Raw genomic sequence first — 19510 nt, 5'->3', positions numbered from 1 at the left:
TAGAAAGTTTGACTAATAAGCAAACAGCAAAGCATCAAGCAAAGGTCCAAAGCAGTCACCAACACATTTATGCCTATAAAAAAGTCACTGCTGAGGAGTGGTAGGTGACCTGATCCCTAAATTCAATTGAAGTTTGACTGAAGGATGATTGACAAGTGTATAAATGGCGTTGGCAGGAGATGAAGCAGAAGCCACGCCCACCCAGCACACGCTATCAGGAACAAGGTGGACAAGGCCACACAAGCGGGACGTCCAGGAAATCCATGTTCCTTATGCTCACATTTCTAAATGTCCCCAGACACAGCGTGGACTGATAATGGAGAGATTTCTATGCTCCTTAACGGAGTCTCGATGACACCTAAAATGAGACGCAACACTAATAAAACCATCAAGACACAGACTACTGCATAGTAATTGCATTCTGTGGCTCAGTTTCCGCTCAGTAATTCAACATGCTGGCTTCCTGCTCTGTTAATGACAGAACATATTGATAACGGAGTTGTGCCCGCGTTCACTTCTGGGTGGAGGAATGGAGCTCAAGTTGCTCCTTGTTTTACACAAAGCAAATGACAGCAGTGGTGCACGGATAGTGAGCGGTTTGCTGACATGGCCTCCAGTGATGTTTTCATACAAAGACATGCAGGTATTAGTTTGTTTGTTTTTTTTATCATCTCAATTTCACTCGCTCCAACTCTCCTACCCGCACTCGCTCACTGACAGTCAAAGCTCTCGAACAAAAGCTTGAACAATTTACTTTGAACCAGCGTGATGCACCATGAGGTGTTTACAGTTGCAAAGCCCATAAAACAAACCACACTTAGCAGCTACACATGAACAGCAGATGCACACACTCATCACAAATGTATGCGTGCATGCAGCGCAGGGGCCATCAGTTTATGGACAGTAATTCAGACAAAGAGATAATATATATATATATATATATTTTTTTTTAACCAGAAAGTTCCATTGAGATTAAAAGGCTTATTATAGGGGTATTGTGGGTATAGAAACACATGTGCTATGAAATGGATAGAGAACAAAGATAACTGGATGGGGGGTAAGATAACAGTTTAACTTCAATGACTTCATCTGTTCTGTCATCTCTGCTATAACGTCTGACGCACATCCACCATGCAATATCAGCATCAGGAAGGAAATAGTGATTCAGCTATTGTGTTACAGTGTTTTGTTTTTTTTAATTATGGTATTTAATGATCTGTCATTTATGAATCATGACGAATACCATGATACCATAAGTTAAGTAATACGTTTTTGGTGTTTGAATTACATTTGTCAACATTATTATTAACTTACTTTTACATTTATTTTGCATACATGTGTCATACATTATTGTGAAGTATACATTATTCCATATCAAAACAAGCACTTTTTCTTTATTTATATTATGATGGAAGATTGAGTTATAATTTAAAGCTGATTTTGAACCACCCACTAGTGAACAGTGGGTTTTTTCTCTCGACTGGCCCCCTTTAAACCAGACTATAGACACTCATTGGCCCTCGGGACACTTGAGTTTGACACTTTTTCTCTGGAGGCAGAAATGACATACTGTGCAATGAACAGAATATTCTTAGATTCATCTGATTATCCACCGACAACATGAAAACGTAGTTTTTCTGCTACGTCAACATCAGAGTTAGTTAGTAGCCTGTTTTTTTTTAATGTACATTGTAATCTTGGGTTTTGTACAGAACAAAACTCAGACTCAATGTGCCGATAGACATATCGATAGCTCATTGATCAATAGATAGATGGATAGAAAATAAATTGATGGATGGAGACGAATGGAGGCAGCATATTCTCCTTCAGTCGGCTCAAGGTCTCCGCTCACTAGGACGTCAGTGAGGTGTCACATGTTATCCTGCGGCCTGTTCTCCGTCAGTAAATGATTCAACATTTGCACAATGATGAGAAAACATATTATCAATGTCAGTTACAAGGAAGAACACATTTAGAATGGGTTATTATCAGGAAAAGGCATTCGTTAGCTTGGGGAATTTTGGTCTTGGAGGTTTTTGTCTGACTTATTTATTTATTTTTTTTGTCCTAATCAAAAGCAGAATGTTACCAGTGAGAGAGTTGCATATAAGATAGGCGTTTAACTCAAATCTGGGTGAAAACAGCTCCCACAACATCTGACTTCATTTTAAAAAATGTCACATTTGATGGATGCATGTACAGATGCATGTGACCAATGTCTGGCGGTGCACAGATTATCTTTCATAAAAGGTCCAACTGTACAATAGAAACTCACCCCATGGAGATGGAGGGACAGACGTGACTTTCTATTCATTTTTTTTTTTCTAGTTTCATTCATGTGAATGCAGCACAGTATTTGTCCAGCACGTCCTCTTTAATTACTGCCATGTGTTGTCAGTGAGTGGTAAGTATCAAATGTCTATGTCATGGAAATTTTAATAACAACGTTAACTATCCGGCACGTGTTCAGCTGTGCATAACATTGGAAGCCTGGAGGGCACAGGTTTAAAATTCCCCTTTTTTGTTTGTTTTTACACTCAGAAGATCAGCGATGCAAACTGGTTTATGATCCTCAAACGGCAAATACTGCGCAGCGAGCCATGGCTGATGGTGACTGTTAAGACTCAAGAGTCAGGCAGACACACACACACACACACACACACACATCACTCTCTACTGGGTATATTTGAGCTTTAAATACTGCATGTGTTTATCTAAGGATTTGTAAAACGTATGATTGTCAAAGTGTAAGTTTTCATTGTTCATGCTCATTTGTCTTTCAATAAACCATATTTATTTTGAATGTCCAACAGCTTGGCCACTTGAATTGGCCTCAGCTGTGTTCCCTCACCAACACATCTGCTTTTAATGAAGTGCTAATGAAGAGTGTGAGAGAGGCTGCACTTACTCGATGAAAAGTAGTAGTAAAATCCAGAATTTATGGGATACATGTAGGCTGTTTTAAAATAAATGATTTGAGATTAAACAGCTTCTACAGTATTCTAGAAGCTAGAAGTATTCTAAGTATTGTAGTAGTGTGAACTACTCATGAACAACAGTGAGGAGATGCTTGTGCATTTACATGCACATGTCGTAAGAGTACTATTCACAGAGTTTGAGCCACGTCTGTACTGTTTCAACATGATCGTTGCCCAACACTGAACGTCTTAGCACCATATGATAAAAGATAGATTGCTGACAGGCAGTCTCTCTCTCTCTCTCTCGCACACACAGATTTAGTTATCAAGGTCAAGTTGAAGACAGACTGGGCTTTTCCCAATCCTGCAGACAATACACAGGCACCTCTAAGACAGAAATAATGAGCCTGGCATGTGTTGGGTTACCTTGTTTGATGTAATTCAAAACATAATGGAATTTAAAGATGTTTTCTCAGGAGCTTCACTGGTTGTGCGCTCTGTCTGAACAGGCCTTCGCTGATGTGGCCATCAGCTCAGGTTTATACATCCCACATATCAAGTGAGCAACACACACTACATTAACATAGAAGATCTGGCTGAGAGCACACGTCCAAACACTGATTCTCAGGATGGTTAAACAAATCATACACAAATAGAAGTGTAGTAAAACATTTATTTTCAACAAACAAATAGTATGCGACACTAGAGGAAAGACTGTCAGAATGAGGTCTCAGGTTCCCACACCCACATTTATATAATTTATTGCATCCAAACCACAAAGACAAACTATGGCTAATTCTCGGAAACAGAGAATGTTGATAATGGAGAATGCCCATTTGGATTACTTACGGTCTAAGCATTTTAATGTGGCTAGACTACAGGCTCTGGTTTGTTTGTGTGAAGCATAGAGAGAGCACGACAGTCATGAAGATCTACCAAAGGTGAGTTCCACACAGTGGAAAATGAAATACCAGAAATGAAACCCAGAAAAATACAGAACACCTTAACAAGCAAGTAGATGAGAATGACATGATATATACCATGAAGTGAAAGCATGACATTCACCTCAGTCCCCTTCTCTCTCTGGGAAGATCCCCTCCCTATTAGGCTATTATAGAAACAAGACATTTTCCCAGCACTTCGCAGCTCCCTTTCACTTAATCCTACCAGCAACCGTTATTGACACAGGCTCTGCTGTCCTTCCATGTGCCACAGTTGTCAAACAACCCTCCGTCTGGTGCTGAGTGACAAACCGCCACTAGAACACACATTACGAAAAAAGGTTTCCCGCAAAAGGACGTTTCCGATGTCCACATTTTGCGTGGAGAAAATATCATCTGTATTTACATCCACATGTGTTCTTGCAACCCTATAGTCCCAAAGGGCGCCCATCATGTCTGTAAACATGACACGATTTGTTGCCAGTAAACTGCTAAATGATGTCTTCAGGGGCTCATGACATTTATTTAAGTAATAGTTCAGTTCTTGTGTGGTTGACGTGTAATCAGTGCTGACTGCGCCGCGTACGCCCTCTGTTCTGGGAACCGATGTGAAACATGAACGCTTACCCTCACTGTAAACATGGCTGCCTGCAGGAACACACACACACACACGCACAAAACCTTAAAAAACCTATGCCTGTTCAAATCCACTATAGGTTAAATGTAGGTTTGCTGCATTCTAAACAGCTTTTTCCAACTGGAAACTGGAGTTTTTAAACTGTTGACTCCCGCATTTCATATAGAGAATCCGTGATTTTAGCTCGCTGGGACACAGGAGTTGCTGTTTCACTGCTGTCTCAAGTGATGAGTTTGTGTCACGGAGGCAAATCTGAATAAAGGATTTCAAAAACTGGAGTAACAAAACAACACATTTGAATTTACTGGTGGAGGCAGCAGAGGACCATCAACACTTGTGTGCCGTGATGTAAAATCACTAATCTACTTGATGGACTTTAAAAAAGCAGCTTATCAACACTAGAAAAGCTCTGTATACAGATTATTACCAAGTCGTCTTCTTCTGATTTTATTTGGTAGTAACGAGTAACAAACACAGTTAGAAGAAATGTAGTGGCGTAAAGTACACATATGTGAATTTTGTACAATACAACACTACCTGTCCTAAGGGTGAAATTAAGCACCAAACTATTTCCTAAGATGTAAAAGAATGAAACACAGGTAGATTTTATTGTACAATCGTTCTTTTTGAAGCAGCTGTGTCCAAAGCTGGTTCCCAGCACAGGGGGTGAGTCAGTACTGATCATGTGTCTGTACCTCATACAACCACACTTCAAACCATAATGTGAACTAACCTTTCATATAATTATTATTGCTCTGACGACACAAGCCATACCAGATGACCACAAGTTTTCAGTATCCAGTTCCAACTTTCAGATTCAAGTTTTTTTCCGATTAAAATATACCTGGGAGTTTCTCAAAGCATAATGGTTTCTTTGGGACGTCCCACAATGTTTTTCTCTCTAAATACCAACTATCACCACATTATATTCTAAAAACCTCATTTCATAAAGGGATTTTATGTTTAAGTTATGTTTATGATTATTGTTTGTTGGAATGATGGTGAGATTCAGTCATTAAGTACTAAAATCACACAAGAATGATTGAAATGTTTGACTCATCAGACGAGCATGTGCCAGTACAACGGTATCTAAAAGAATAAGATATTACACACTATCTGTCAAGTTATCGTTAGAACATGTTCCTGGTATTATTATTTGCAGAACATTGAGACTATTGCAGCTAGTCACATGAAGAACATTTCTTATCAAGCTCTCTGTGGAGAGGGTGACTCTTATGTCACTGTTGAGCTCGTCACTCGCTCCTCCTCCTCCTCCCACCCTTCACCTCCACCTGCTGTTACTTGTCAATTTAATGTCTGAATTCCACACCCACCTATTTATCTCTCCTTTAATTAACCCAGGTGTCATCATACCATCATGTTTTCATTCATTCATTCATTCCCCAGTTAAATAATGCCTTGGTCGAATTAAGTAAGCTCTATATGTCTTTAACTGTTGAGGTTTTCATTATAATATCCCTTCATTTATTTATAGTTCCCATTGTGATTCTCTTTGTCTGCATATATTTTAGTTTGTGGCTCGAGCAAGTGCACAGAATCCCAACGTCCCATCCATCCATCCATCTTCTACTACTTTATGCTCCACATGAGGGTTGCTGGTGCCAATCCCAGCTGACATAGGTGCGCCCTGAACAGCTCACCAGTCCATCACAGGGACACACAGAGACCAACAACCCTTCACTCTCTCACTCATCATCCACGGTCAATTTAGAACGTCTAATTTACTCCTAATCCCCAAATCTGCGTGTTCTTTAGACTGTGGGAGGAAATCGATGAGAACCTGCAGAAAACCCACGCACACACACACCCAAGGAGAACATGCAAACTCCATCTAAACGTCCCCTGGGAATTCATGAACTCATCTCTCATTCTAACACACACATGCGTACAAGATATATCAGCAGAGTCACTGATCAGAAACACACCAGACGCCGCACTGTGCGATAAAGCAACACGTCCTACAATTCAAGACAAACACTGTGTGTTCTTCTTACACGTCATTACTAGCAAAGTGCCGAGTGGACATAGAAAAAAAAACAAGGCGACCACTGTTGTAGAAAAGCTCAGTTTGGGCAAATAGCCGGATCACGTATGGATTTAGAGATGAAGGCTAGCACTGAACTACTTACTGTTTGTTTCAGTAAAAGTTGTTGATTATTTCAGCCTGACGTGATGAGCAGAGTCATTGCTGTGCATTGTTTCACTAAAAGCCTTTTTTTTTCTCCAAATGTCTAAATAGTCCCAGCAGTGAGATTTAGACGAGACAGGAGGAAGTTAATAGTGTGTGCAGGAAAAAGCAAAAGTGAATGGTGTTGGTTGGGTCACATGTTGGATGAGTAATCGCAGCAAACATCATGCGATAGTGAATAGTTTCAGAGGAAGTGGCTGAGCGACAGAGACAAAAAGGGAGACTCTCTGTTTACTGAGCATAACCTTGAGAGAGGAATGATTTGGCATCAACGACGAATGAATCATATAGAAGTGTTAACTGTTCAATTTTATTCATATTATCGGGTTTACATGGCACATTACTATTTACATAACACTACTAACCTATTTCCATCAGGCATAATAAAAACTGCACTAGTGACAAATGATGCATGATACACACATTTTAAGTGAGGCTGTGTTTGTGTTTAATTGAAAACTCCACAAATGAATTTGTTCATGCAGCAGTTTTCACTTATGTGTGTTATCGCCCTCTTGTGTTAGTCACACCGTGCTGTTTGTGCAGAATGACCTAAATTACATTGTGATGCAACAGCACCACCTGGTGTTGAAGAAATATGGTGACATGTGACCAGATCAACGTGTGAGCTGTGGATGTTTCAAAGCCCAGTTGGACTAATGTTAGAGGCATTTGGTTGAAGACGCAAGGGGAGGGGTTTTAATCACGTTTCAGGTTAGTTAAATGTGGCACTATGATAATTAAACAATAGTTTACATGAATAAAAGATTACATGAATGCAGGACAAATAATATGATACTATATCTTCTGAAACGGCTAATATGTATGCTGCTGTAATCGACAACCAGCAGAAATGGGATCCTAATGTACATGTGACTGTAAAATGTAGCCAGCAGAGGATTCACCTGCTTCAGAAACTACATTTTCCTTCAGTTAGCCCTGTCAGTCTTTCTCTCTGTCAATCTTTCATAGAAAATCTTTGAAACGGTTTGAACAGTATTGTTGATTATAAAACCTCTTCAAGTGATACAAAACGCAGCAGCAAGGCTATTGACCGGAACCAAAAGGAAAGATCATATCACACACAATTTTAAAATCCCTACACTGGCTACCAGTGACCTACAGAATTGATTTTAAAGTCATTTTACTTGCTTTTAAATGACTAAATGGCCAAGGCCCTCTCTATATAGCAGAGATGTTTGAAACATACATACTGGTACAACCAAGTGCCCGCACCAAGCAGGGGGAGGCAGCCTTTAGTTGCTATGCAGTCCGTCTCTGGAACCGTCTTCCCATAGACATCAAGACCTCTCCCACCATCCCCATTTTTAAATCCAGACTAAAAACCAAACTTTTCTACGATGCCTTCCACTGACCCACTCTTGCACCCGTGGTCTGTTAGCTTTCATGTTTTTAATCTGTGCTGCGTTTTGCGTTTATTCATTTGTTTTGTAATTATTTATTTTGCTTTTGTCATTTCTGTGTACTATGTTCCCTGTGAATTCCCATGTTTTCATTTTTATTCATATCATTTTAACTATTTTAATCGATTTGATCGCTTATGACATGACATATATTTTAATATGTGATTGTTATGATTATGTGAAGCACATTGGGCTACCGTTCTGTGTATGAAATAGGCTATATCAATAAAACATGACTTGACTTGACTATTGATCTGTGAGCAACAAATTACAATCACACCTGCCTGTTCCTGCCATTCTTCAGTGTGGATACTGTTTCCTAAAGTCATTACTTTATCTACTTAACCACGATATTACTGTGTGAAAACAGATCCAATCACATCGTGCGTCCCCTTAAGGAAGGCCAGCACTCTTTTGTTTGCATTTAGAATGCATGGGCGAGAGGTCACGACCCTTGCTGACCTGGATTACCACAAGCTCCTATAACAATCTGATGAGGTGCTAAACATAGCTCCTGCACCTGGGATGGTTTCTCCAGTGAAGGCTAGAGTGACCTGCTCTGACCCAGTCTGCATGAGATTTGAGCTCCTTTCTGCCACAGAGAGGATATAGAGAAGAATTAGTTTGTTTTTAGGTCAGAGGCTTAACACCAGCAGTGTGTGTGTGTGTGTGTCTGCGTTTTAATGCACGGTATTATCATGCATCACAATACAACACACTTGTATTATGTTCACATAAAACGTCTTCATGTTGTGAAGCCATGTTGTCATTGCTGATTATGTTTTACATCTGTTGTTTGTGCGTTCTGCCTTAATGTTGTGATATGTTATTATTGCTTGATGACGATGTTTTACATCCGGTGTGAATATATTCTGTTTTGTAAATGTGTTTTTATTCAGCTGTTGACTTTGGGACAAAAAGAAATTACCAACAAAAAATACCAAATATGAAAATGAGCCGTTAGATAATTCTGATCCAGCCATGTGGTTGCACAACGTCTTCCTCAACGTAACTTAATAGTAAATAAACACGTTTTTCATGGTAAATTTGAATTATAATAGATAATCATAAAACATTAATATTTCTTGCTCAACAGTATACTGTCCTGGTTATTTTAAAGAACCACTAAGAGGAAGCTGCATCTGCCAGTCACCCCTGAACCTATGACTTATAATAATGTTATTCTTAAATTTGTTTTGTCATTGTAAAAGGTTCTTGTAATATTTTCAGTAACAATAGATACATTGTTTCCGCTATTTTTCAGAAAATAATGGACACAAAATCAGGGTGTTCAGACAAACTTCCACTGGTTTTTGTTTAAAGCATATCTTTACCATTATTACATGTTTAGTACAGTAAAAGTGACAGAAATGTTTGCGTGTGTAAAATGAACACATAAGATGAAAATGACATGCAGGTGGAGTAATGCTCAGTCAGTTTATTGATTTATGGAAAATATATCACATCTTTACATATTTGATACCTCCAGAAATAAACAGTCTTGTCACGGTTTTCATCCATACATCAGAGTCAAAGGTAATCAATTGCAACGCCTCAAACTGAGCAGCATTTAATATTTAGACTTATTTTAGGAATCCGAGTCATCTCTGCTAACGTGCTTTGCAAATTTCTGGATCCACTGTCACATCTAAAGCGGAGTTCTTTGCTACAACTACATGTACTGCCCACCTGTACGTCCCATTTTAACAGCCAAAACACCCCTCCCCAGCCCATCACATTTAGATATTGGTTGATATACAGTATATATTCATGTTCATTAAAACAGCAAGCAGAGTGAAGTTTGAATCTCTGAACTACAAACTGAAGGTCAGACACCAAGGACAAGATATGAGTGAAACAAACAGTAGGAGTTGTTGTTGTATGTGACATTTGTTTTTTTTTATTTTCTAAACCTTTGTAATATCCACATGATTTATACCAAGTATGTTTAACTGCATGTATTATGCCATTTCATTAAGTAAGTTATTATATTCTAATGAACTACAAGTCCTGCATAAAGGCTGAGGTGTTTTTTTTAAGTGTAGAGTATTATGGCACATCTCAAAACCAAGGAGAAAACATGTCACATGTCATTTTACTACAACAATAGGCAATGCAAACTTCACGATACACACACGTATATATGTATGTATGTATGTATGTATGTATGTATATATATATATATATATATATATATTTTGTGACCAAGGTTTGTCATCAATACATTAATATTTGAGAACACATTTATAAAGCATTACATCAATATTGTATCATCAGGATATCCGTTTGCAGAACAAATGTAATAACTGCAGTCCTTCAAGTTGTGTTTTCACAATAATCATCCTGAAGCAATACAACATACTACCGTCTTTAGTTGGTGCTGCAGGCAAAGCCCGCGACTCAAAGCAAGACAATTCAACTTTCCCAGAGGGAACAAAGTCTTCAGCACTTTCGCGTCTCCCATTGTTGTCCAAACTCTACAAAGGTGTAAGAAATCTCATCTTAACCCGAGCACCAATGAACACCCAACACTGCAACCATTTGCTCTTGCAATTATCAATAGTGACACAATTCTTTAACAGATATAGAACTATATATATTAATGTATGTTCCTCCAGTGTACACGCTCTGACCAGTACCTCTGAATGGATCAGAGCCTCCTTGTTGCGACAAGAAAACTGTCACAGAAAGGGTGCATGCAATAGGAGTACTCAATTCAGCTTTTATGGTCAAGATTATTTGGTAAGATTTGAATAGCTGGCTTCTCTATACAAACTGTGGCATGGCTCCTATTCTGCTACCATTTCAGTGTTGCTCTTTCCTCTAAATTAATCAAGAGCTTGGGTGTCTAAGCAAAATCTTGGTCTGAAGTATGAGGGCTTCTGCCCTCTTAAAGCTTGGTCCATTAACTTCTCCAGGGATTATTCTGTTGGTGTTTTGCTAAACAGATACCTTTGAAGTAGTTGGAAAATGCTAAATTCTACATGTAAGTGATATTGAGGGGAAGTTAGTTTATCATTTGATAATTGCTCCTTTTTATGTTTTTTTTTGAAGACAGTGATCTTAGGAAGGACAAGCAATGCTGAGAGAAATGTCAGTGATGTCTTCACTTGGCAGTCATCATCTGGACAAACTCTGTGAACAGAGCAGAGAACAATGCTTATGCAGTTTGCGGGTTTCCGTCACAATAGACATTTGTTCTAAACAAATACGAGTCTGTAACTACAATCACTGTTAATTTTAACACCTGCGAAGAAAAGGCACACAAAATCAAATATCTCACCCTCGTAGTTGACCTGACCATCGCCGTCAATGTCGGCTTCACGGATCATTTCATCCACCTCCTCATCGGTAAGCTTCTCCCCTAAGTTGGTCATGACATGCCGTAGCTCTGCTGCACTGATGTAGCCGTTACCGTCCTGCAGGCCGCAACAGAGGAGTTCTGTTATTGTATTTATTCTCCATTTTATATAAAGTCAAATATCACTTTCTGTGTACAAGCTCTACAATTTTCTCACTGCGACGAACAAGAGTTTTTTTGTCTTTGCCTGTATGATTGAACATTTGAAAATTATTGTCCAGTATGGATGAAAAAGGGAGTTAAGGAAAATAAAGTTATCACAAGGATACAACGGATTCTTAAACTGATCAATGGCAAACACAGAGCTAATGTTAATATTCTCCAACGCACCTTGTCAAAGACTCTGAAAGCTTCTCTGATCTCCTCCTCACTGTCTGTATCTTTCATCTTCCTGGCCATCATGGTCAGGAACTCAGGAAAGTCAATTGTCCCATTACCTACACGATCACAAAAACAAAACTTTAGGGGCTTTTATTTTGGTAATTGTCCTAACACATGTGAACCATTTCATAGCTGGTCCACGAGAGAGCACAAACATGTTCACAGTGTTCAGTGTTTCAAGTGTTCAGCATCCTCATCAGTACATAACAAACACACATTTTGTATTTGGCTGGGCTCCAGTACGAAGTGTTATTGTTACATTTGCCAAGGAGGTTGTGTATTTGGCCACTTGTGTCTGTTTGTGAGCAGTGCAACTCAAAAAGTACAGCAAGGGTCTGGATGAAATATTCCACAAGGAGGAAACATTCCTAATTTGGTGGTAATACCGATTTCAGGTCGACAAAGGAAACTAAGCAGGTTTATGCATTAAGCAAGAGAAGAATACCACAGATTTTTTATAGATTAGATATACATTTGAGTATTTAATAAGATTCTTGCTTTTTACATGGGTATAGCTGGGGCTCTTTAGTTAGTAGATGATGTCTCAAATATTTCCAGCTCCCCAGAGGAAGAGGAACATTTGACAAGAAGGTGATGGTAGTAATATAAACTTTCAGCACGTGTAATTTTGTTGTATGTTTGTACGTTTCATCCTCACCATCAGCATCCACCTCATTGATCATGTCCTGCAGCTCGGCCTCAGTGGGGTTCTGTCCCAGAGAGCGCATCACAGTTCCAAGCTCTTTTGTAGTGATAGTACCATCACCATCCTTGTCAAACAGTGAGAATGCCTCCTTGAACTCTGTACATTCACAGAAATAATACGAGTATTCAGTGACAATTCAGGTCACTACAGACACTGCATGCTTCATAGCAGAGGTCGACCAATATAGGATTTTCTATGGCAGACAGCAATTTTTAGAGATCAGTGCAGCCACTGGCAGATTATTGAAACTGATTTTATTTTCCTTCCCCCATCAGATACAATTAAACTTGTTAATGATAACATAATACAAAAGAAATGCTTCACTTCCGTAACAAGCCATTCAACAAGACTGGGTGGGTCTGTCTCTATTATGTACAGTATTTTCAATAAAATGAATGTGTAAACTACACAATCACATGAAACAGGTTGACAAAATCAAAAAAAAAACTTGAGCAACATTTATCAAGCAAAAATTGTAATTTGTAATAATTGGCTGATGGAATAATTACTAATAACAAACACTGGTAAGGTATGTACTCACCAGCAATCTGCTCCTCAGTCAACTGGTCGGCCTGTTAACAAAAGAATAAGACTCTGATAAAACAATGACAAGAGTCACAGTGAATGTTTTTGTTCAACCAGCTAAACTAAACTAAGCTAAGCTTTTTAACCATAACCAGTATTTAGGACACTCTTGGTTCTTTAGCCAATCACAACAATAGAATCCTTAACAAAGCTAAAAAAACCCCCACTAAAAATAAAACAAAAAGATTTTTAAAAAAATATATATATAAAAAATAGACAATTTAATGATTAATGCTGCCTGACAGTAGACCAAAACTTCAGTTCCCTTTTCATTACATTTTGAATGTGAGCAAAAATGAAGACGAAGACTGAGTAGACGGCATAATGTTCAAAATGTTGTCTTGTCAACTCAAACAGGAAATGTCACTGAGGAAACAGCATTTCACTTGTTTACTTTAGTGCTCTGTTGACTCGACATAAATTTCACTGTTGTGAAGTAAAACTTTTTATGCCAATGTATGGTATCTTTGTGTTAATAATACATAAATGAATTTGAGGTGCAGGATATATGAATTTGAGATCTGATAAATCAGAACACATTAAGAACTGTTCTGAGATACTTGTGGTCACATTCTGAACAGTGACGTCCTGTGACCTGATTCAGTTCCGTCATCCAAAGTGCTTGACACTTTTACATTTGTGAAAATACTGATACTGATTCTGATTCCTTCTTTTAACATCTCAAAAGAATAAAATCTTACTGCTGCATCTTTCCATTTCCTTGACTCACATCTCTCTCAATCTCTTGTACAAACACGTACTGTACAAGTCTGTCATGGTCACATTGGCTAGAAAACAACAAAGCATAGACTTGTTTACATAGAGTGTGAGTGAATGAAGTCACACCTGGAAGTTACATATGTGTAACATACTAAACAAAGGGAGCGATAGGAACTTCTTATCAGCACATTGTACATAAAAGGTAAAAATCAGCCAACGTAAATCCACCACATATCAATCTATTGCAATTCAAGACTGTTATACAATCTGAAAGTTGATAGTTGCTGTGACTGAACTACAAAGTATAATTAGAGATGTAATATATAGAAAAAAAATATTAATCTACAGTTTACAGTCACGGTCCTCAATCATGTCGCCATTTAATAAAGGACAAATTGATTACAGGGCACTATATTTAGGGCTGCAATGACTATTTGATTAATCCATTATTAATCAATTACCAAATTACTCAACTATTTTGATGTTTTTTTCAATAATTAATACAAGCTGTCAAGATGATTCAGCTTCTTAAATGTGAGAAGGTGTATGGGCTCCATATAACAAAATCCTAAAAACGGAATAATTTCAGATTGTGGACAAACAAGACATTCAAATTGAAAATAATCATTAGTTGCAGAACAACTTATATCCCATCAAAACTTATTCATAAAGTCTTAGATTTGGTCTTTTGTGTTGTATATAATTTAAAATGTTAGACTTCTTTAATTACTGCAGTCGGTGTAGTTTTTTTTTTTTTTTTTTATTTAAAGCAAAACACACAACTCCTAAACTGCAGCACTACTTTAATGAGTTAAAACAACATGAACACATTTGGATTCAGCCGGGACATTTCTCAAATTCATCTGAGACGTCCTTCCGTTATCCTCTTGAGGTCTTACCAGGCCTGTCTAAGTCAGTCAACATGCCCACTTCAGGCTGAGAAAGTGTGATGAGGGACGGGTATAAATATTCCACCGCCCAAAATACTCACGCCTGCTATAATTAGTGAGACATGAACAGGGTCGCCAATGTAGCACACAGAATATCACCACAACTAACCACCTCTTTGAATATTTTTAACTGAACAAACAAGGCTGAGTTGATTAATATCAAATCAACATTCCGAGTCAACTATTGCTTAATAATGCTTGTTGCTTTGTGTCCGTGTGCATGTTGTCATGATTGGCAAGTCTGCAGCTTTAAAATACTGGCGACAGCTAAGTGATGCACATTAACAGGGGTCATAATATATAATTTATCAAAAAAGGCCCCTTTTCCTCATCGAAGTGACCAAAGGTAACATTATTGTAGCTCAGTGTGGTGGTGGTAACAGCAAGTCTCCTTTGAGTCATTTTCAATGAGTCACTGTTGTTTTGTTTTTTTTGGTCGGGGGGGGGGGGGGAGACGGGGACGACGACAAGGGAAAGTATTCTTTGTCAGCCAAGTCAGTGGTGCTGAAGCAAGCAGTGTCTGGATCAGAGCAGAGCACAGTTCAATATTTGAGGAATATGTAGTACAAAGAGTGTGAAAAAAGAGCTTATTGAATCGAAGAGCTATGAAGCTAGTTATTGTAAAAGATTTGCATGAAAGAAAGATAAAATGTCATCAGCACTAGTGGCAAATTACAGAGAAGGATGAGTTGCTTGCTGACAATGATTATTTTTATGTTCAGAGAAATATCCAAATAGAAGTGACAGAAAGAGAATGAGGACTTTCACCTCCACATCGTTATGACGTTTTGGCATGGCCATCTTTAGTCACATGACCATGACAACAGCCATTTTTAGCCTCTTTTGGAGCCACAACCAAAGAAATTGCTATGATTGTTTCATGTTGTCCTCTTACATCTAGGACAGCCCAAAACAGTGTATACCTGGCAATCTCACCAGAGATCCTATCACATTTCCTCAAATTAAACTGAAGATTACACATGCTTTAGGGTCTAGACTGATCATGCAACCCTGACTGCATGCTGCCCAAAGACAATGTGCTAAAAATGTTGTTCTTCCAAATTGAAAAGTGCATAAGATCGTCACAGCATAAGATCTAACCCAAAACAACAATGAGGATAGGAAAGATAAGTCAAAAAATGTGTTGACTTTTAATAATGTTAATTATGTAGCCCAAGTTGTTTAATAGGTAAATATTGTGTTGGACTGATATTAGTCTTGGTAAACACTAAAGTTTGCAATATAGATATTAGGAATGAAAAAGTATGAGTCATAGCCATCAATCAGGAGCAGCTCAAAGAAGATGAAAAAGATGCAGCATGCATGCATCAGTGTAGCATGAGCAAAGTTTCCATTATGAGAGACTATATCACAGACCACATGTTATGTTACATTACCGATAACACTGTGTGAAAGTAAAAGGATAGAGTGCAGTGAAGAGGGTTAATTAGTAGTGCTAAAAAGGGGGCTTTTACGTGATGGTTAGTTCCTTTTTGGAGGGTGCACTGCGGGTCCTGCAGCCTACTGCACCAAGCATGGTTTGGTTCAATGCGGGGGGGAACAGGATCATTCAGAGGGAGCAGAATGCGGCGGCTCAACGTTATGGCGCAATACGTAACGGAGGAGATGCTGTCATGGTGGTGGTGCGAGGAGACAGCCTAACCCCCCGCCCCCCCAAAAAGAAGCATTTTATATTCTTATGTAATCACATCTGTTGGCCTTGTTCCGCTTGTTGCGCATGTCACACTAATATCAAAGTAGACTGCTGCTGACTGAAGCTATACTGCAGGACCAGTGCTGCAGCAACTAAGCAAAAGGGTAGTTCGCTAAAATGCTCAGAATATCTGTCTTGCAAGATTAACGAGATGTATTCCAAGATCACGTTTACAGTGGACGGTCTATTTTTACACAGCTTTACCAGCACCCCACTACCACGCCCACTCAAGATTCCAAGCTAAGGGTTAAAAACACTCACACATAGGAAACCGTGATCCAGACATAGAACACAAGCATTTTCACATAAGAAGAGGGAAAAAAACATTATATGAAATGGCTTATTTAAGAGCAGGGAGCGAAATCACCTGTTTCCTCTCTCTACACGACGTGCAAGCTGCGCAGTTGACATGCTACTGTCAAAGATAGGCGGTGTTCTGTCATTACAGTTGAGTTTGTATGTATGTATGTACGTACATACATACACTTAAGTCATCCAAAGCACTGCAGCGTCCCCATGCTCTTTTTATAACCAAGCGTAAAACCTGCTAGTGGGTAGCTGGTGGCGTTAAATGGTTTATCGCATGCATAGGTAAAGATGACCGTTTACCATGTATATTAATAAGGATAACAGACTGGCTACATGGAGGGGATTTCTTTTTTCCAGAGAGTGCTGTCACAGCTAGCAAGTCTACATAGCACTAACTCGAGTTAACGTTAGCCTTTACTCACCATTGTCCCTGTGAATTTCCTACTTCAGTGGAGACGACTCGACAGACAGCTTGAGTTGAGATGTGTAATACGAGTAAAAATAATTAATAATATCGAACTGTGTTAAAATATGTGTCCGTGAATGTGTCAGCTTAGCAGCAGAGTTGCCCGGAAACCTCAATCCAACGACGCCGGTCACGGTGTGTGCTGTTAAGCTTCACTTGTCTCTATATCCCTCCGCGTGTGTCTGTTCGGTTGTTCAACGAGGTGCTTTGCCAGCTTACCGGACACTAAATGAAAGCGATTTAAATATGAATACACATTCACTGTTTATTAAATAACGTCAGTTGTACTCAACACATAAACCATAATTCATTTTACTCTGTAAAAATCTCGACAGTGCACTCGGGAACAGTGGCGTGCACAGATATTTGAAGGGCAGGGGCGAAAATTAAAAAAAGGGCTCCACTAGTACACTTAAGACAGGCATGTCCAAAGTCCGACTTGGGGCCAATGGCAGCCTGGCCCTGCAGAATTTCACGAGGACCTCTATATGGACCTCCACACGTTGTTTAATTGAGTAAGTTCAAGTTGCATTTTGTAGTAATGTTCGAAGGTCTAATGAGTCTCTTTTTTTTTTTAACATCATGCATGAAGCAGCTGGCTCCCACATTCTGTCTTTGGTTATTCAACGTTTATCTCAATATTTCCTGATGGAGACTGAAGTTGGTTTTTGTTCGTCCTTTTTAAAAAAAAAAATAATAATTAAAACAAGTTCTGATTTTTCAACTTCTTGGGTAAATTTTTTGGTTTCTTTGCTCCATTACAAAATAAAAACAGAATTTGTTTGTGGACCAATAATTTTCAGGTCTACTAGTTATTTTCCGATTAGTGCTGTAACAATTACACTTAAAATTAAAACTATTTTGATAACCGATTAATCGGTAGTAGGTTGGCAAACAAAGTACATTTCTATCGGAACTTGTTGGAAATTTTGTAAAAATCAAAAATAGGAAACTTTACATAGGACCTAAGAAACTGGAAATGTTAATAGTTTAAAGTAAATGTTGAGACAACTAGGAGATCTGGCAAACAAAAGAATTTTGACATCCATGATCATACATGACCTGAAGGTTTGAGTTTTCTGGTTAAGATGAAACTGACACATGAAGCAGTGTCAAGGGTGCAGAGTTAATGCAATTTGTTATTAAATAATTCCACAACTTTAAGTTCAAAGAAATAACTTGTCAAAACATTCATCACTGAACCATAGAAAAAAGAAATACGAGTCAACCATCAAGAATTTATACCCTCAGTGGAGGATGTAAGTCGCTTTGGATAAAAACGTCTGCTAAATGACATGTAAAAAAGATAATGATGGATGGATAAATAGGGCAATAAATACATGTTTTCAATGTCAATCATTATAGGCTGAAAGTAGTAGTGTTTTCATTTTTTGTGCTGTGTCATGTACACGTACAGTGTTTTGTGACGTGTGGTTGGGGGTCAGTGGGGGCCAGGGGGGTTCTGGGTTGGCTGAGTCTCTGGCTCAGGTGGTAAAGTCCATATAAAAACTTCTGAACTGGATCTGAAACAGAGTGGAGCAGAGTGATGTAGCAGCCATTGAGGCATTTATGTACAGTATCTGGAAAAAGTTAGCACACTTTAGTATAAAGTAAATATGGATTGAACAATATGAAGACATCACATCGGGCAACAGTAGCTCAGTGGTAGAGCGAGTCGTTTTTCAACGTGAAGGTTGTGGGATCGATTCCCTATATGCCGACGTGTCCTTGGACAAGACACTTAATGGTAAGAAAGATGAGTGATGCACTGCACATAAATGGGCTGTATATAAGTGTGACTGAATGGGTGTGAACGGGTGAATGGCAAAACTGTAGTGTACAGCAGCTTTGAGTGCCCCAAGGGGGAAAAAAAGCAATTGACTTAACCTTTGTTGGAGCTAAAAAGGAAATGTTAGTTCAAGCACTTGAAACGGCAGCCCTTTAAGACAAACCCTGCATCGACACACTACATCTACTCCAATATGAACGGCTGAGCAGAATCCCCTCTGAGCATCTCATAACTATTCTACGGTGGCCTGGAAGTGCAAACCAGTAGTAACCAGCAAAACTTGAAACAAATTTACAAATACAGAAACAAATTAACAAAACTTGAAACAAATTTACATTTTACAAAAAGGCAAAACACTTTCACTAATACCAAAACAAATTAACAAAAGTTAAAACAAATT

At 38.6% G+C, this 19510-nt stretch overlaps 1 protein-coding gene across 1 annotated transcript; it reads right to left on the bottom strand.

Annotated features, from left to right (window-relative positions):
- Window positions 1-9547: 9547 nt before the first annotated feature.
- Window positions 9548-17482, bottom strand: calm3a (calmodulin 3a (phosphorylase kinase, delta)). The gene is made up of 6 exons (XM_058634540.1): window positions 17278-17482; window positions 13119-13149; window positions 12530-12673; window positions 11821-11927; window positions 11413-11548; window positions 9548-11264 (listed from the first exon to the last, which is right to left on the bottom strand). The coding sequence occupies exons 1-6, from the start codon at window positions 17278-17280 to the stop codon at window positions 11236-11238; spliced, it is 450 nt and encodes a 149-aa protein (XP_058490523.1). The 5' UTR covers window positions 17281-17482; the 3' UTR covers window positions 9548-11235.
- Between the last annotated feature and the right edge of the window lie 2028 nt (window positions 17483-19510).

This window comes from Solea solea, chromosome 7 (assembly GCF_958295425.1).
Source record: "Solea solea chromosome 7, fSolSol10.1, whole genome shotgun sequence".
In the NCBI taxonomy this organism is placed as follows: Eukaryota; Metazoa; Chordata; class Actinopteri; order Pleuronectiformes; family Soleidae; genus Solea; species Solea solea.
Note: the sequence above shows the minus strand (reverse complement) of the source record. Positions and strands in the feature narration are given on the sequence as shown.

Bases quoted from the DNA above. Each gene is read 5' to 3' on its own strand.
- calm3a (XM_058634540.1), bottom strand. The intron at 12,674-13,118 runs GTGAGTACATAC...GTGAATGTACAG, and splicing joins GACTGAGGAGCAGATTGCTG to AGTTCAAGGAGGCATTCTCA. The intron at 11,265-11,412 runs GTGAGATATTTG...CTCTGTTCACAG, and splicing joins TGGTCAGGTCAACTACGAGG to AGTTTGTCCAGATGATGACT.